The 18,630-nt window shown below is 33.9% G+C and overlaps 1 protein-coding gene across 6 annotated transcripts in view; it reads left to right on the top strand.

Annotated features, from left to right (window-relative positions):
• Dzip3 (DAZ interacting zinc finger protein 3) overlaps positions 1-18,630 on the top strand; it is a 72,215-nt gene that overhangs the window by 40,665 nt on the left and 12,920 nt on the right. For all 6 annotated transcript variants that reach the window (XM_090346842.1, XM_090346863.1, XM_090346854.1 and 3 more), the window contains 7 exons: positions 949-1,118; positions 4,761-4,786; positions 7,465-7,564; positions 9,694-9,789; positions 9,931-10,058; positions 12,859-12,927; positions 15,929-16,025. In XM_090346842.1, coding sequence (XP_090202968.1) covers positions 949-1,118; positions 4,761-4,786; positions 7,465-7,564; positions 9,694-9,789; positions 9,931-10,058; positions 12,859-12,927; positions 15,929-16,025 — 686 coding nt within the window. The remainder of the gene's footprint in view (positions 1-948; positions 1,119-4,760; positions 4,787-7,464; positions 7,565-9,693; positions 9,790-9,930; positions 10,059-12,858; positions 12,928-15,928; positions 16,026-18,630) is intronic.

Below are 18,630 nucleotides of genomic sequence, written 5' to 3'. Positions count from 1 at the left end.
CTTAGGAGTAAAAAAAAAAAAATCATATTACGTGAAGTAAGCCAGACATAAAGAAACAGGCTCCATGGTTTCCCTCATTTGCAAAAATTAGTTTATATCTGGAGGATCACAGCAGCTCAATAGCTATATACATATGATCATATAAAATGTTAATCAAAGTAAACTCAAGATATGGAAACAGAGGTAATCTTTTGTTGTTAATGTTGTTTTTAACATACTCTATCAAGTTCCCCCCTTTGCCCCCACCACCACCACTGTTTTTTTTTCTGATACCCTGTGTCTTAAACATTTATCTGATTTGGGGAATAGAAGGGAAATAACAAAATGGTGAAACAAAGACAAGAAGTGAACCAATGCAACAGCAATACTCACAAGACACTAGTTTGGAAATTGCCTTTACAACTTGGAGAGGGGGGGTGTGAGTCAGGTGGGGAGGGAGTGATGGTGGGAGAAAAACAAAGGTGTGTATAAAAATGTTCTACGAGAAATGTATTCATTTCCTTATGTAACTATAACTCCTGTTTATCACCCTTACAAAAAATACAATAACTTTTTTTAAAAAATAAAAAATATATGAAAGGAAAGAATAGTTTTCTAGGGTTTCCTTATGTTTTATATTTATATCTTAAAATAGTACTAGTTGAATAGTAAAAACTAGTTAATAGGGGCAATGCTGAACTCCACTGAAGTTCCATAGTATTTAATATATAGAGTTTACTTACGATCCCAGTAAGGTATTTCATATTAGTTCTTGGTTATTGTGTGCACCTATTATGGATCGTGGATGTTAGATAATGCATCTTCACCTAGCGATCTGAAAGAATAAGATGACTTCTATTTTTTTCTGGTATTTTATTTGTTTGGTGAATATTTATAATCATAAGAAGAGGAAGCTGAAATTTACTAAGCCTTGCATCCAGATTTTGAGTTCTTATCTTTTATATTTAGGTATTGAACTAGAGGAGTTACAGAATGAGGAAGAAGAACTGAGTCCACCTCTTATGGAATACAATATAAATGTGAAATCAAACACTGAAATACAATTGGAAGAAATGAATAAAGATGGAGGCTCAATACCCAGTGAATCTTCAACAGAATCTACTAAGGATCCTCAGGAAGTACATGCTTTTTAAAAAAAAAAAAATATTTGAATTCGTATTTCTTTACTTGTGCATGTGCTATACTTAAATCATCTCAGACAGTCATAGCATTTACACAGAATTTGAAGAGGAATGATTTTTCCCTCTGTATTTTCTAGCGTAATCTTTCTAAATAATCATTTATTTTGTCAACATGTGTTGAACACCAGGCACAGTGATAGATTTCTAAGTACATGTCTTCTTATTGACTAGTAGAAGTAGGTATGGAAGGCTAATAAAATGGAGAGGGAAGTATAGGGGAAGCTTACAGGCATCACTTAAAATGATTGAGTGCCAGCTGTGAACAAGCTGAGGGACAGTATGACATCCCAAGTTCAAACCCTGGTACTGGCATAAAACAAAAGATGATGAGGACTACAGAAGATACAAAAATAAGAGAAAACCAGAACAATTTAATGCCTCTTAATACAGAGGAAGAAGAATTTAAATCATTTAGCATGGAATCTCCATAATTCTTAACAAACATAAAATGCTACTACTTTATAGTCACAATTTTATTTATTTTTTTGTGAGGCTTAATATTATATCCACAGACCTGAATATGTTACTTTTTTCTTTTTTAGGAGTACGAGAGTTTGAACTCATTAAATAATGCACTTGCTAGGAGGGTCTAACTACTTAAGCCATGTCCCATCTTTTCATTTTAGTTATTTTTCAAATAGAATCTTAAAATTACCCCTGGAATTACCCCATCCTATTACTTTTGCCTTCCCCATATCTAGGAAGAGAATCCTAACATGGGATCTCATGAATCTTTTGCCCTTGACCACAATCCTCATGTCCAGTTCTCTTGCAAGTAGCTAGGATTATAAAGATGAGCCACCATCCATGTTGCTCTTTTAAAAGTGTCTTCATCATTTGTTTTTCACATGCCTATGTGCACATGAGCAACTATGAATTTATATACTTGCCCACTAGTGATTTTTCAAGGACAAAGTATTTAAGGTATCAGTAAAAGGAAATATAATTTGCAAGCAAATTTATTGTACAGCTTAAGTCCCATGTTAAATAAATGATTATGGTTTATTGATTTCTGCAAATACTATTGCCATTTTAATGCCTACTGTTGGGTAGGTACCACTGGCACACACCGGTAATCCTAACTACTCAGGGAGGTGAGATCTGAGGATTGTAGTTGAAAGCTAGCCCAGATAGGAAAGTCCATGAAACTCTTGTCTCTAATTAACCACCAAAAACCAGAAGTGGAGTTGTGGTTCAAGTGGTGGAAAAAACCTAAGGGCAGTCCTAAATTCATGCTCCATTATTAGCACAATTTTTTTTTAAGACTTACTCCTTGTTTTAATAAAACTTGCTTTTTGTCCTATCTCTACTATATTTAGGATCATTTTTCAAATCCTTTAGGAAATATAGGACTAAGGTGTGGCTCAAGTGATCGAGTGCCAGCTTAACAAGTGTGAGAAACTGAGTTCAAATCCCAGTGCTGCCTAATATAAAAAAAAACACACAACTAGAAAAATCTATACAATATATACACTTTCCAGAAATATGTATTTAGTGATTTTTTTTAAAAGTTATGATTATATATCAGCAAGCATGTAGGAACTTTTTGCATCTAAATTTTTTCCATTTAGTTTATTTTAAAAAATGATGCGCCTGGAGTTTGGCCTATTATAGTACTTGCTTGGCAACTCAGGTTCGATTCCTCAGTACTACATACATAGGAAAAAGCCAGAAGTGGTTCTGTGGCTCAAATGGTAGGGCCCTAGCCTTGAGAAAGCCCAAGAATGATGCTCAAGCCCTGAGTTCAAGCCCCAGGACTGGCAAAAAAAATTAAAACATGAGATTCTTAATATTATGATGCAATTTGGACATTAGAAAGGAGATCTTTCACACTGTATTTTGTAGTTTTATATCTTCTCAGTTTAAATTATTGAACAGGTTTTAAGATTTGTACATGTGATTTTATATGTGGTAGTCTCACATACCCAATTACTGCTACTGTAGATAGAAATAATTATCTACTTGTAAACACTTAGCTATAACAGCAAAGTGAATCAAATTCTTTACTCAATAGTTTTCTTGGAAAATTTATCATAGATTTTGCTTGTGTTATACGTAGTGACAATGAAGTCTGTGTGAAATTGTATCCTCTGTTAATTATTTGTTTGGCATCTTGTCTACCTGACAATATGCCTAAAAATACCTATTAGATATTCTCTGAAAGAATATGAAGAAGTGTAATTTTCTAGCAAATAAAAAATATTAATAGCAAATATTAATTCCTTTAGCATTGTGACTACTCTGTATTTTCCCTCTCTTTCTTCATTAGGTATTTAGTATTTAGTAATATACCCAAATGGTAAGTAAGTTTTTTGGGAATTAATTAGTTCCTTTCATCACCCACCCAGGAGTAGAGTGAACAAAATGAAGACTTTGAGAAAAAGAAAGAAGGAAACAGGCCTTCAAATCTGGTGGCCCCTGTACAGGAGAGATATTACACAAATGCATAAAATAGAGACTGATATGAATTACTATGAAGTAGTCAAGGAAAGAACTAAAAGGCATATTGAAAAATGATCCGAATAGTACATATGTATCAATGTGAGAAGTAATGCACCTACTACCTGACGAATGTAATTGTAACCCCTCTATACATTATCTCAACAATATTTTTTTAAAAGAATAGTACATATATTCCTTGTGAACAACCAAAGTTCATTTTAACTCATAATCATGTACACTAGAACTAAGGTAGGAAATAGTAATTTTAAATTATAGAAACAAATTAGTGCTGAACTTGGAACAAAAATCAGTAAGTGACGACACAAAGTTTGGTATACTGATAAGGAAAGAGAGCAAGTTATTGAATACAGCATTATAGAAGAGACTTTGAAGTTTCTTATAAACAAGAGATGATAACTATTAATGCTGTAATTTTCTTGTCTTAGTGTATGTTGAATTTTATATGTTAAAATGTCATAAGTTTTTATAGTTTTACTGAAAGCGAAGTTTAGAGAGTTTTAATTCCCTCCCAATTATGATCTTCTAGCACTTCATTTTTCTATAAAATCTTTTTCTCAGCATTTTTACTAGCATCAGTTTGTTTTACAATAAATTTTCATTTTAGTATCTTATAGTCAAACTTACCCCCTCTATCACTCTCATTCACCTATCCCCTTCCCAAACCAATCTCAACAAGCTGTAAGATTCTTAACGTTTCAGTCAGATTTATCTTTTCATGCATATTTCCAATAATCCTGTACCTATGTATTAATAAATATTATATGCACCCATCCCAAATATTCATTTTCTCCAATAGTCACCTCCATTTTCTGTATCAGTGATGTTCCAAGATACATGTTCTGACTCAGTAGTAGATAATATGCATTTAGTGAATCATGAAAGAGAGTATAAATTTAAAAACATCCACAGTAAAATGGATAAAATTTAATTAATAAGATTTATAGTTCAGTTTTATGTTTATGAGTAAAGATATATAACTCAATACATTCAATATCAAGATATAAAAATGAATTTATTTAGTTGGTATCAAAAAGTTGGTGACCTAAATGTCACATCAGTGTAATATGTTGGCAAAGCTAATATAGATTACTAAATTCTTGTGATTGTATTTTTCAGAGTAAAGACTCAAAGGAAGAGCAAATGTAAGTGTTGATTTATTTAAAGTTTTTTGTAGTATTTCTTAAAGTGAGCTTTGTTAACACATTCTTTTTTTGGGAAATGTTCTTGCTAATAAGAAGGACAGGTCTTTGTCTTAATACATTGTTTCGAGTTTACAGAAGACAATGAAAAATTAAGTTACCATTCTTCAAGAATAGACTCACTTTTTTCTCTGGGAGACTACTAAAGAGTTATCTAATGTCAAATGCTTCATTCATAACATGAATGCTGCAAAAAATATTTTTAGATGTGCTTCAATAAATCTAAACTTAGACTTAATTTTAAAGGATGTATCATTGTTATGTCTCACTGGCCCCTTTTACAAATTTGGTTTAACTTGAGGCACTTACCATTTATTTTGATCTTAGTTGTTGAAAGTAAATTTTGAAACTTTTACAGAAACATTTTAATGTCAGAACATCAGTATAAGATATATTTTGCAGTCATATGATTTACAACAACAACAAAAAAAGAAGGTTAAAAAAGAGGTAGAAATATCTAATTGAAGGGATCATTATCCCAACCAATTTGGCCAAGTGGGTATTGGTAACTTTCAAGGATCTAGTTCCCAGGTCAGGAGTTTGGCCTAGTGGTAGAGTGCTTGCCTAGCACGCAAGACTAAGTATGGAGAATTCCTTGGTACCACATACATAGCAAAAGCCGGAAGTGGTACTGAGGCTCAAGTGGTAGAGCTCTAGCCTTGAGAAAGTCCAAGGGTAGTGCTCAGGCCCTGAACTCAAGCCCAGGACTGGCCAAAAAAAAAATTCAATTCCCAAGAGTTGGATATCCATTAAATGATAATAAGAAGATATATTCTTAACCTGAAAGCTATCATTTGTGGAAGACAATTTGTTATCATAGATATAATCTGTTAACAAAATAAAATAGCTAGTCATCTAAGATATTCTTTCACTTTCCTTGGCAGTAAATTGGAACCACTGGATAAACAAGTTTTCTTCCATTTTTTAAAATATTTTTAGGCTCTGACTGTGTGTTATAAAATTAACTTTATAGTGATAAAAAATTTTCATTTTGCTCATTTTCCATATGCTGCATTCAAATCATGATGATGATTAAATCATCCAATAAGAGATTTTTTAAATACAGATAAAAAGAAAATATATATAAATTCACAGAAATGCATATATTGAATTATTAAGTATATATGTGTATATATATATATATCACCTAAGTCTATATATATGTATATACATACAGATATATATGTATGCATCTATATACATATACGTGTGTGTATGTGTATGTGTCATGCCAATTCAGTAAGTATTACTGTTTTTCACATTTGTTTTTTACTACCTTTGACATTGTGGTATGTGTTTAGGTGTTTTCAACCTTCAGTAACATTGTAACTTTACTCTTGTTTATTTCACTTGAACATTTTCCTATATTATCCAAATACTTGTATTTCACTTAAAATTGTAGATAGTATCTTGAGGATCTTTAATAAATACATAAATGCATCGTGCTTCATCATGCAGAAGTTAGTTGTAAGAATGCCTAAGGATACATAATTATTTTTCTTTTTTAAAAAAAAATTCTTTGGGTAACCTAGAACATTGAATTTATGAAAGAATTGTTTATCCAATCAGTTGATTTCATTGCATTTTCCAAAATGTTAGATCACTAAATACCTCACTTATACCTAGTAACAATTTATATAGTGTTTTTTATTCTACAAACATTAGATGTCATTGTTTTTTAAGATGTCAGTATGCTAAAACAGTAAAATATGTCCTAATTATTCACACTATAACTAAAAATACTTCTAGTTATCAATCAGACTTATGAATAAATTCAGAATTATTAAGTAGTAGGCCAACTAAACTAGTAATTTAATTAATACATTCAATTTGAGAAATAAGTACAAAATTATTGTATATATACAATTTTTATTTTTTACTGATCCTTGTTAATGATTCAGTTATTGAAATTTATACTGGATCTATATATTTTTCTGAGACTAAAACCTCTTCATTTTGCAATCTATTTTTGTAATAGTGTAATCAGTGTGATGAATGTGTTGTGATGATGGAATAATAAAGCAAATATAGAAATGCTTGTCAATATTCCTTAAAATACTATTTTCTAAAATAAATATCAATAGTTATAATGAAAAAGTGAACTCTGTGGTCTCATAATTCTTAAATACTGGAATGCACAACTAAATAGATACGGTCTCAAATGTTATTTCAAACATACCAATATTTATTACACATCTTCAGGAGAAAGACAGATGAGGCAGGGAGCCTAGTGATAGAGTGCTTGTCTAGCATATCTAAAACCCTGGGTTTGATTCCTCAGTACCACAAACATAAAAAGAGTCTCAAGTAGTAGAGCGCTAGCCACGAGAAAGCCCAAGGAAATTCTTAGGCCCCTGAATTCAAGCTCCAGTAGTGGCCAAGAAAAAAAAAAAAAGAGAGAGAGAGACAGATGAACCTTGTCCGGACTTTATTTGGGTATGAGTCCTTCTGAAGATGAGGATCTTACGAGACCAGTACAGTGCTACTTTGGGAAACAATAGCTTAGATATAAAACCATGCAAATATAAAATAGAATATCTATCATAATCATAACACCACTATAGCTCAAACATGGTTGAAGATAAGTTGAAAAAGCAAACAAATGTCCATTCAATTGGTAGATACATGAAAGATGATGCAAGTGATATTCAAGAGGATTCTGCAACTGAAGACAAGTTCTATAGCCTGGATGAATTACATATTCTGGACATGATAGAACAGGTAACCACGATTGAAGAAGGTACATTCCTACCTTCCTTGTTAATTTATTTCTCTTTTGAACAGTATGAGTTCTTTTTTTTTAAGATCAGTGGTTTATGCTTTTCTGAAAAAAATAAAAAACAAGAAAAAAGTATAGAGGGATTTTTAAATTGTTAAAAGGTTAAAGGGTCTTAGTTTTTCTAAGACCCTTTGTTCCAGACAATTTTTTTACCAGCCTTGGGGCTGGAACTCAGGGCCTGAGCACTGTACTTGGCCTTTCTCAAGGCTAGAACTCTATCACTTGAGCCACATCACCACTCCCAGCTTTTTTTTTTTCTCTGTGTATGCAGTACTGAGGAATCGAACCCAAGTATTCATGCATGCTATGCAAGCACTCTACCACTAGGCCAAACTCCCAGCCCTATTGACAACTATTTAAATTAGCCTTTAGAACATTTCTTGGCTTTTATCATTAGGCAAAGTTTATTGTAAATATGTAATATGTTCCGGTAAAAGGTTTAGAGCATCACAAAAGGAAATAATGTAAAATAATCCCATTGAATTAAATGTCATGAGAAAAATATTTTTATAAAACAAACTGTACTCAGTTTTTTTGACTAAATCTCATTTTAACCATTTAATGTCCTAGATTTTATTTATTTTTGCAAGTCCTGGGCTTGAACTCAGGGGCTGGGTACTGTCCTTAGGTTTTTTCAAGGCTAGCACTCTACCACTTGAGCCAGCACCACTTCTGGTTTCTTCTGTGTATGTGATACCAAGGGATAGAACCCAGGGCTTTAAGCATGCTAGGCAGGCACTCTACCACCAGGCCATGCTCTCAGATGCTCTCAGCCCTCTAATGAAAATTTCTCCTCCTCCTCCTCCTTCTCCTTCCTCTTTCCCTCTCCTCCTCCTCCTCCCTCTCCTCCTCCTCCCTCTCCTCCTCCTCCTCCCTCTCCTCCTCCTCCTCCTCCTCCTCCTCCTCCTCTTCCTCCTCCTCCTCTTGTTCTTCTTTTTGCCAGTCCTGGGGCTTGAACTCAGGGCCTGAGCACTGTTCTTGGGCTTCTCAAGGCTAGCACTCTACCCCTTGAGCCACAGCATCACTTCTGGCTTTTTCTATGTATGTAGTACCATGGAATCGAACTGGGGGTCTTTGTGCATACTAGGTGATCTACTCTACCAATAGACCAAACTCTTGGCCCCCCTGAAAATAATAGCATATAGTATATACTGACATTCATTGCCTAAGTCTTAGTACAAGCGATTCCCTAGCTGGTATAACCACATTCTTTTAATTTGTATGCCCTATTTGTTCTTTCCAAATAAAGCATTTGAATACATACATTTAAAATAAATTGACATACTTTGAGCTTTGGATATTTATTACATTGAATATTAAATATGAAGACACTGGTTTTTATTCTGTAGTTGGGATTTAATTTACATAAGAACCATGCAGCAGCTGGACATCAGTGGTGCCTAGTAACTGAGGCAGCTGAACTCTCAGGATCTTAGTGCAAAGCCATTTCAGTCAAGAAAGTCCTTGAGAAGCTTGCCTCTGGTAACCACCAAAACGCCAAAAGCTATGGTTCACGTGGTAGAATCATAGCCTTGACCAAAAATGCTCAGGAATAGCACCCAAGTCCTGGGTTCAAGCCTCAGGACTGACACTTAATAAATCTATGTAATACCAACACTGTGTCAGGAACTGAGTTAAGATGTTAAGACATAATCCCAACTATAGTGTTTATAATCTCATGGAGAAGTTAAACATGAAAAGGAGTTGATATAATTATTTAGGCAATTGAGCCTGCCTGAGTTACAATTCATATTCTTGTTTACTTTGTGACCTTGGACAAATTACTTAAAATGATAAAATAAAAATGTGTGCCTTGCTGCGTATAATTCCTATCATAATAAAACAACCACACAGAAACTTTCTAAAAAATGTTAACCATTCAGATAATTTTTATCCAATAGCAGCAGATAAGTTACTGTCGTGTAGTTTAAATGAATACTGTACTATGTGAGCGATTAAGTTGGGATATAAAGCATGAGTTTGAGTTCGCAACTGTATATTTCTTATAAGTAACTAAAATATTGCTGTTTCTATAGGAAAAGAGAATTTACCAATTCATGTGTTTTCACAGGGCTCAACTGGCAAGGCAAATACAGACTATAGCGAAACTGAAAAGGAAAGGGTTGTGCGTCAGCAGCAGCTGTTTAAACTGCACTATCAATGTGAAGTAAGTATTTTTGCCATTATGTTAAAGGAAGTAAGAAATTCTTCAACTGTTAAAGTAATGATTTTTACTTTTTAAAAGAATTGCTTTCTTTTCATTTTTAATAACCTAAATATAATATTCATAATATTTTTCATTCGTCAGGACTTCAAAAGACAGTTGAAAACAGTGACATTCCGGTTGGAAGAAAATCAAATGCAAGTTAAAAAGAAAGACAAAATTATTGCATCTCTTAACCAACAAGTGGCTTTTGGAATCAATAAAGCTTCCAAGTAAGTATAAATGATTTGATAAAAGAGTAATGCTGGCCGGGAATTTAGCCTAGTGATAAGGAGTGCTTGCCTAGCATGCATGAAGACCTGAGTTCAATTCCTCGGTACTACACACATAGGAAAAAAGCCAGAAACGGTGCTGAGGCTCAAGTGGTAGGTTATTAGCCTTGAGCTGTAGAGCTTAGGGACAACACCCAGACAGAAAGCCCGAGGACAGTGCTCAGGCCTAGGACTGGCAAAAAAAAAAAAAAAAAGGAGAAATGCTGCCAGGTGACACTGGCTCACACCTGTAATCCTAGCTACTCAAGAGACTGAAATCTGAGGTTCAAGGTTCAAAGCCAGCCCAGGCAGAAAAGTCTGTGAGACTCTTTTCTCCAATTAACCATCAGAAAACCGGAAGTGGCGCTGTGGCTCAAGTGGTAGGTCATTAGCCTTGAGCTGAAGAGCTCAGGGACAGCACCCAGACCCAGAGTTCAAATCCCATGTTTGGGGGTGTAAGGGCGAGATGCTGAGTACTGCATTTGCCTTAATACTCTATGAAAGATAATGTCTATGTTTCTGTGTGGCCACTAGAGGGCATTGTGACTGCACAGTAGAAATTCCAAAAATTATACTTGCTTAAAAATCACCTATTTTCACATTGCCAACTTAATTATGCCTTATTGTATAAAGTTTTTCATGTATTAACTGAAAAAGTGTGATGATGGTAGAATTACATGACAAAGCTAATTAACTTTCAGGTCATGATTCATTTGTAAAAATGTGATTGATGTGTTCACTGTTTTCTTAGCATACGATAAGTCTGTTTCTCAAACAGACTAGAATCAGTTGAGTGCTTTATTGTGTTTGTTTCATAGAGGTTTTGTGTTCCAAGTCTGAGAACGAGTCAAATATATGGAAGCTTTTCCCAACTTGACAATGATCTTTTCTCATATCTATAGTGAAATACTGAAGATCAAAATTATGATCAACTAAACAGGAAAAAATAAATATTCTCTTTATAATAATCACTGCATCTAATATGTATTAGTTGAAATAATGACATAGTTTATAACAAACTATATTAATAAATAGTAATATTATGACACAGAAGCCATTCAGAAAGCATGATTTAAAATCTTTTGCTAAACCTAGAATGCTATAGAGAGAATAGAAAAGATCTAGGATATGTCTTAGAACAAAGCGTCCAAACCAATTCAACAGTGATGCTCACTAGACACTGTTGGAAGTGAATTGTAGAACTTTGTGTGGAAGGGAATTAATGGGAGGAAAAACAGAAAGAAAATGAGGTAGAGGGTGACAGTGTTCAAAAATAAACATACTTATTACCTGACTTTTGTAACTAGAACCCCCTCTATACATCACCTTTACAATAAAATTTTCTAAAAAAAAAAAAAAAAAGGAAAAAGAAACAAAAAGATTAAGGTATATCCTATAAAATTAGAGAAACATTTGATAGACATTTATGTCTTAAATTTCCTCCCATATTTGTACTTTAAAAACAAAGGACTTGACACTGAAATTAGAAAGATATCTCTAAGTTCAAGATGTGATAAGGGCATAAGAAAACTTCTACAGACTGAGCTGGCTGCAATTACTGATTAAGGAACTCAGACTTCAGGATTCAAAATTTTTTTTGTCCTCTGAAAAGTGATGACCAATCCAGAAAAATATTATCAAAAAAATGATTATATCAGTGCAGATGAGCTGCTTCTCTCCTTTGCCATACAAATAGATCACTCCTTGATTCCTTCACTTTGCTCTCTTGAGACAGTTTCACTGTATACCTCATACTAGCTTACTCCCTTTTCAGTCTCTTGAGTTCATCACTGCTCAACTTTTAATAGCTGACCCCTGAACGCTATGTATTTGAGACTACAAATGGACCACTTTAGAGGAAGTATATGTATACACAGCATTCACTATGGAACATTCCTCAAACATTTATCATATGCCAAATACATCAGAAAAATCTACAATACATATAGAGAAGATTCTATAATGTGGTAAGATATTAATTTTTGAGCTAATGAGTAATATAGATTAACGTGAGAATTGGAATTACATGTAACAAAGAGATTTCCAGGCCCATCAAGATAGTGTAGCCCCTTCTTCCCATTTAAACACTGAATACTCCAGAAGTATGGAAGAAGAAAATAAACTGTCTAGAAACATTGTAAGTTGAGGAGTGAAGTGGGAGTAAGTATCCTATTCCCTCAGATATATCACAGACAATGTGCTACATAAACCTCTAAGGTGGAACTGTCAATAAGCCCTTAGAAAAATCATTCCAAGAAAAGCCTGTTCCCTCTTAACAAAATGATCAGAGTGGTTGACTAGAAAAGCAGTCACACTGCTCCTAAGAAGGGATCTTTGTACATCACCCCAATAATAAAATAAAAAAAATTAAGTAATCTTTTTCTAATGGATGAACTAAAGAATGAAGAATTAAAAATGCTTTTCCATATCATTAAGCTGGGATGCAAAGTAGGGTAACAGTTGTCTCTGGCTTTCTAATCTTTCAGATTATATTTTAGTTGCCTTTTTGTTGGCTAGGCAATAAATCCCTATGTCAGAAGTAGTTGGGAATTAGAATCAGTAACTCAGAAGACAATAAATTGGAAATTAGATAAATTTCCAATAGATCAAGTATAGGAGTCCAGTTACTGTTTCAGTATTAGGATTTTTTTGTTTATACTAGATAGTTAATCTAGTTAGTCCTTTTTAGCTACAGGAAGTACTGTTTTAACTGCTAGTGGGAAACAATTTCCAATATATTATGACTTTCTCATTTGATTAGATTACAACGTCAAGTTCATTCTAAAGATAATGAAATCAAGAACCTTAAGGAGCAACTTTCCATGAAAAGGTAATTTTCCTTTGGTTGGATGCACCCTCTCTGAGATATGTATTTCTCTCTACATTTTCTGGCTAAAGTAGCCATATCCTTTGCCATTCAAACTGGTAAAGCTTGATATTGAACAGGATCAGTAATTGCAATCAGACAGTGGATATAAACTGAAGTGTCCTTGGTACTTTGGGAGCTATATTCTCCTTTCATTTGGGCCTGAAAGCAGTTGGATTGGCCAGGTGAAGATCACAAAACAAATTACTATCCCAAATTAGAACTTACACATTCTTATTCCTTTCATCAGTAATAATAGGTAAACTTATTTTAGGAAATTAATTAAATATCATTCAGTCACCTATTATTTGCTTTGGGTAATTTCTAAAAGTTTATTTCCTATCTAAGCTGTATAGCACAAAATTCATTCTGTTAAAACATAGAGTTTGGTGCTTTAGTTTATTCACACAACTAAATTGCCATCACCACTATCTTTATTTCTAGAGTACTTTTCTTACAAGTTCAAAAATGAACATTTATTTTGCATAGGAGAAGGAATAAAAAACCTTTATACCAAAGAAACTTTGTAGTCATTAAAAGTGATGTCCTGTTTATTCCTCCTTCAGATTCTAGTAAACCTGTTCTACTTTCTGTCTTTATGGATCTGCCTATTTTAGGTATTTTATGCAATGGAATCATAACATGATAAATTCTTTTTACTTATCATAATGGTTTTAAAATACCTCCATACTGTCATATAAAAACTCATTTCTTTCATAGATATATAATAATTTATGTTTAGATATAACTCATTTTATCTTTTTATCATTATAAAAAACTTTTTCCTTTTTTTGCTATTATCAGCAAAATTGTATTGAACACCAAAGAACATTTATCTAGAGAAGCTTTTGCATATGTACACCAAGGACTAGAATTTGCTTGGTCACCAGTGAATTTTACATTTAATATTTTGAGAATTGCAAAAACAATTTTCTAAGAAGCTCTATCATTCTAAAATTAGAAGAATGTATAAGGATTCTAATTTTTCTGCATTCTTATTTAGACTTACTAGATTATCTATATTTACGTTACCTTTTATGTATGAAATGGTATGGCATTCTTGGCTTTGTTTTTCATTTTTCCATTGATTAAATATGTTGATTGTAATTTTATCTACTTATTAATCATCTGTTTATCTTCTTTATTTATACTCAAATTTTTTACCCATTTTGGGAATTGGAATGTCTCGAGTTTTAAGGATTCTTTGTGTGTAATTGTGATCAGAGCTGCATTGTTTCTGTGCTAGGGCTTGAATTCAGACAGGCTTTATGTGGGCTAGAGAAGTAGTCTAACACTGAGCTACATCCCTAGTCCTGGATACAAGTTTCTTTTTAGATATGTTTTATTAGCATTTTCCCCCATCTTGTGGGTTAATCTCTGCATTTTCTTGGTAATGTTTAACATATACATATTTCTTGATTTTGTTTTTTTTCCTTTCAAGCCAATTTTGCACAATATTTAGTCACATAATAATGAGTTCCTTTTGTGTGGAGTTAGTACATCTATTTGAATATTTTATGATTTTCTTTCTTCCCAAAAGCTTTGGACTTAATGATACAGTATTAAAAATAATTTTTGTGGGAGGCCCCTACCATAATATTGTTCTTATTAAAAACAGAATATAACTTGTAAGTGATGAACTTCTGGGACTTGAGTGTAAGAAGAATGAAAAAAAAATCAAGAAACCTATATTAGTCATTTTTCATAATATGCACAATGTCCTTATCTTTTTCTTTTCCCCTCAATCTATAAGATTTGACTCAATAAGCAAAGTAGTATCTTCCCTTTACAATGGAATAATAAGAACCTGGGTAGTTGCTGCTAGGTGTAGTGACTCACGCCTGTAATCCTAGCTACTCAGAACGCTGAGATCTGAGAGATCTGAGGATCACCGTCCAAAGCCAGCCTGGACACTGAAGAGTGTGAGACTCTCATCTCCAATGAACCACGAGGAAAGTGGAAGTGGTGCTGTGGCTCAAGGGGAGTGAATTAACCTTTTGCTGAAGGGCTCAGGACAACACGCAGGCCCAGGGGTAGGGTGGTAGTCTTGAGCTGAAGAGCTCTGGGACAGTATCCAGGCCCAGAGTCCAAGCCTCACCACCAAAAAAAAAACCCAACAACTTAGGTAGTTACTATTGTGGCAATAGCTTTCATTTAGTACTTCTGTACCAGATAAAATGTACTTTATGTATACTGTCCAAATGAATTTTGAATAGCCATTTTTCAAGTTAATACAACATTCTCCATTTTACATGTGAGCAAACTGTGGAATACAAAGAATACAGAGACTAATTCACTAGCTCTGATTGCTTGAGCTACAATAACAAAATACCACTGACACTGGCTTATTTAAAAAAAAATGTACTGCTCAAAGTTCTAGGTTCTGGAACATCCAAGATCAAGGCACCAGTCAACTCAATATGTGGCATTAATCTACCTCCTCATAGTCAGCCATCTTCTCACTGTAACCATTACGCAGTGGTAGGGGCAAAGTAGTGCTTTTTTTTTTTTTTTTTTTTTTTTTTTTTTGCCAGTCCTGGGCTTGAGCTCAGGGCCTGAGCACTGTCCTTGGGCTTTCTCAAGGCTAGAGCTCTATCACTTGAGCCTCAGTACCACTTCCGGCTTTTTTCTATGTATGTGGTACCGAGGAATCGAACCTGGGTCTTCATGCATGCTAGGCAAGCACTTTAACCACTAGGCCAAACTCCCGGCCCCCAAAGTAGTGCTTTTAAGCCTCTTTTACAAGGACACTAACCCTAATCGCGAATACTTCACCCTTTTAACTTTATCACCTCTAAAGGACATCATCAAGATTTGAATTGTGATGGTGGTGGAGGGTAACAGAAGGGATAAACATCAAGTACATTGGTTTGCCCAAGGCTTTACATCAATTAAGATGTGGAACAAAGATTCATCCTAATCTTTGCTGTAATATTGCTAATTCTCTAATGATTGTATTTTGCAGATCCCAGTGGGAAATGGAAAAGCAAAACCTGGAAAGCACAGTTAAGACATACTTAAACAAGTTGAATGCAGAAACTAGCAGAGCCTTAACAGCCGAGGTAAAACAATTAAAAGAGAAAAGTGGGAGAATGAGAGGATGGAGTAAGAGGGAGGTCAATTTTATTTGTATACTAACTGTATAACTAAAGAATTGAAGAAGAAAACAGAAAGTAAAATAAGACTGGCTTATGAGTAAACTGAAATAAGACACCTTACTACCATCCAGGAAAGCAGAGCTTAAACATATATACTTTTTTTGAGTCAGAAGCATATTGCGCACGAGTACAATATTTTACTTAATTTTACTTCAGTGACTCCAAGGAATTGGTCTGTTGTATAGAAGCTACAGATAACTTGGAGAAATTTTCAGGAAGATAAACTCTGGATGTTTTTATGGGATGGGGGGCATTTTGTTTATTTTTATATTTTAAGTAGTTGTACAAAGGGGATACCATTGAATGGTGAATACAAGGCATCTTGGTCAGTGTCACCCATTTCAGCATTCTTACCCATCCTTTCTAACTCACTTTTCTTAATTTTTAGGATATGTATTAAAATAGTTTACCATTTAGCAAAACAGTTTATTTATACAGTGCATCTTGATCTGTGTCATCCTTTCAACATTTTCATCCCCTCCTGCCTACTCCTTCGTATTTTTCTCAATTCTATGATATATACAATAGATGCTTGACTGACTTTTCTCCCTTTTCCATTCTCACTTCATTAGTCTACTCCTTTCTATTCTCTCCCACCCAAGTACCCATTTCGTACTACTTATTTTTTGTTGGACTTTGATTTAGTCTTTTTAGAGAATTACACTATTTATGCTGTACATAGAGTTTATTATACTCCACTTAATTCATTCGTAACTGCTTAGGTTACTACCTAGTATGTTTACTTATAAACTTATAAGTACATTCTAGCTACCACAAATGATTGTACTGATGGCTTTACTGTAGCCTTGTTTGAGGACAGACTTTTTTCTGTTAATGGCCTTGCATATTTTTTTGAGAGTTTACTGATATTAAATAATGGTGCAAATCTTTTTATCTCTATCACTAGAAAGCTTTATTCTAGTAAGCTTTATTTATTTAGAATCTAAGAATTCAACAACCCAATAGTGTTTTCTATAGCAAGTATCTGTAGGTATAGTGCTGGAGTAATAGGTTTAACAAAAGAAAAAGTTCATTTTATATTCAAAGGTAAACTTTGTGTTCTTCATTTTTCACACTTTAGTCAAAAGTTCCTTTCTTTCTTTTCATTCTCAGATAGAAAGTGCATTATATCTCACACTCTGATACCCTTCTCATGTTTTTGTCCCCATTTCCTTTCCCCCACCCCTCCCAATCATCTTGTTTTCCCCCCTTCCCTTTCCTATTTCAAATAAACAAATAAAGGTATATACAATATGCCGGGTAACAAAGTCAGATACTGTAACAATATGAGATTAACTGAAGGTCAACAAAAGAGAAGAGGAATAACATAGTTCATTAAGAATAACAATCACATAATATAAAGCTCTTGTTTCCATATCCTGAAAAGTTCCTTTCTTTTACAATTATTATTAGAAAGTGCTTTCTAATACTTAATATTGTCTAGGAGTTTATTTTTTTAACAAATATTGAGTGATTAGTAGTAAAAAAGAATTGGAGGCTGTACATTTATGAAACAATGTTAACATGGAGGACTGGGCCTTGTTGTGAATTCCTATAATGGTAGCAATTTGGAGGCTGAGGAAAGAAGATTCTGAAATTGTAGGTAATTGGACTGCTTAGTAGTGGGAGCTGCATAGTAAGACTCTGACACAAAAACAACTATAAATATATATACACACATGTATATATATTTATATATGTATATGCACACACACGGATTTCAGTGGTGAGGAGAAACATTGGACTTAATGGTGTCCAGGCCCCATTCAGACTATGTTCATTTGATCTGATTATTTTCTTACCTCTTCATCAAGAAAAAACTTTTTAAAAACTAATAAGATTGCCTTTAAAAAAATATTTTCAGGGCCGGGAGTTTGGCCTAGTGGTAGAGTGCTTGTCTATCATGCACAAAGACCCGGGTTTCATCCCTCGGTACTACGTACATAGGAAAAAAAAGCCAGAAGTGGTGCTGAGACTCAAGTGCTAGAGTTGTAGCCTCGAGAAAGCCCAAGGACAGTGCTTTGGCCCTGAGTTCAAGCCCAGGACTGGCAAAAAAAAAAAAAGAAAATATTTTCAAACTTAATCCTAATGCCCAGGTTATTCCAATTATCGCTTAAATTAGAAACTCTGGATCAGGGCATCATTTTTCCCATATATTTTTATTGTAATTAATAGAAGGGTTACATTATATTCACCAGATAGAAGGTGCATTACTTCACATACATTGATACCCTTTCTCATGTCTTGGTCCCCATTTCCCTCCCCCTACCCCCGCCACTTATCTTGTTTTCCTTCCTTCCCTATCCTATTTCAAATAAACATATGTACAATATATCAGATAACAAGGTGAAATACTGTAACAATATGAGATAACCAAGGGACAGCAAAAGAGATGAGAGATAACATAATACCTTAAGGGCAAAAAATATATATATGGCGTTTTTTTCTGTATCCTGGAGGTTCTTTCATTTAGCATCATACCATATGGCCTTACGTATCTAGGTTTTTT

The sequence above is a fragment of the Megascapheus bottae genome, chromosome 1 (assembly GCF_031878675.1).
Source record: "Megascapheus bottae isolate mThoBot1 chromosome 1, mThoBot2.hap1, whole genome shotgun sequence".
In the NCBI taxonomy this organism is placed as follows: Eukaryota; Metazoa; Chordata; class Mammalia; order Rodentia; family Geomyidae; genus Megascapheus; species Megascapheus bottae.
Note: the sequence above shows the minus strand (reverse complement) of the source record. Positions and strands in the feature narration are given on the sequence as shown.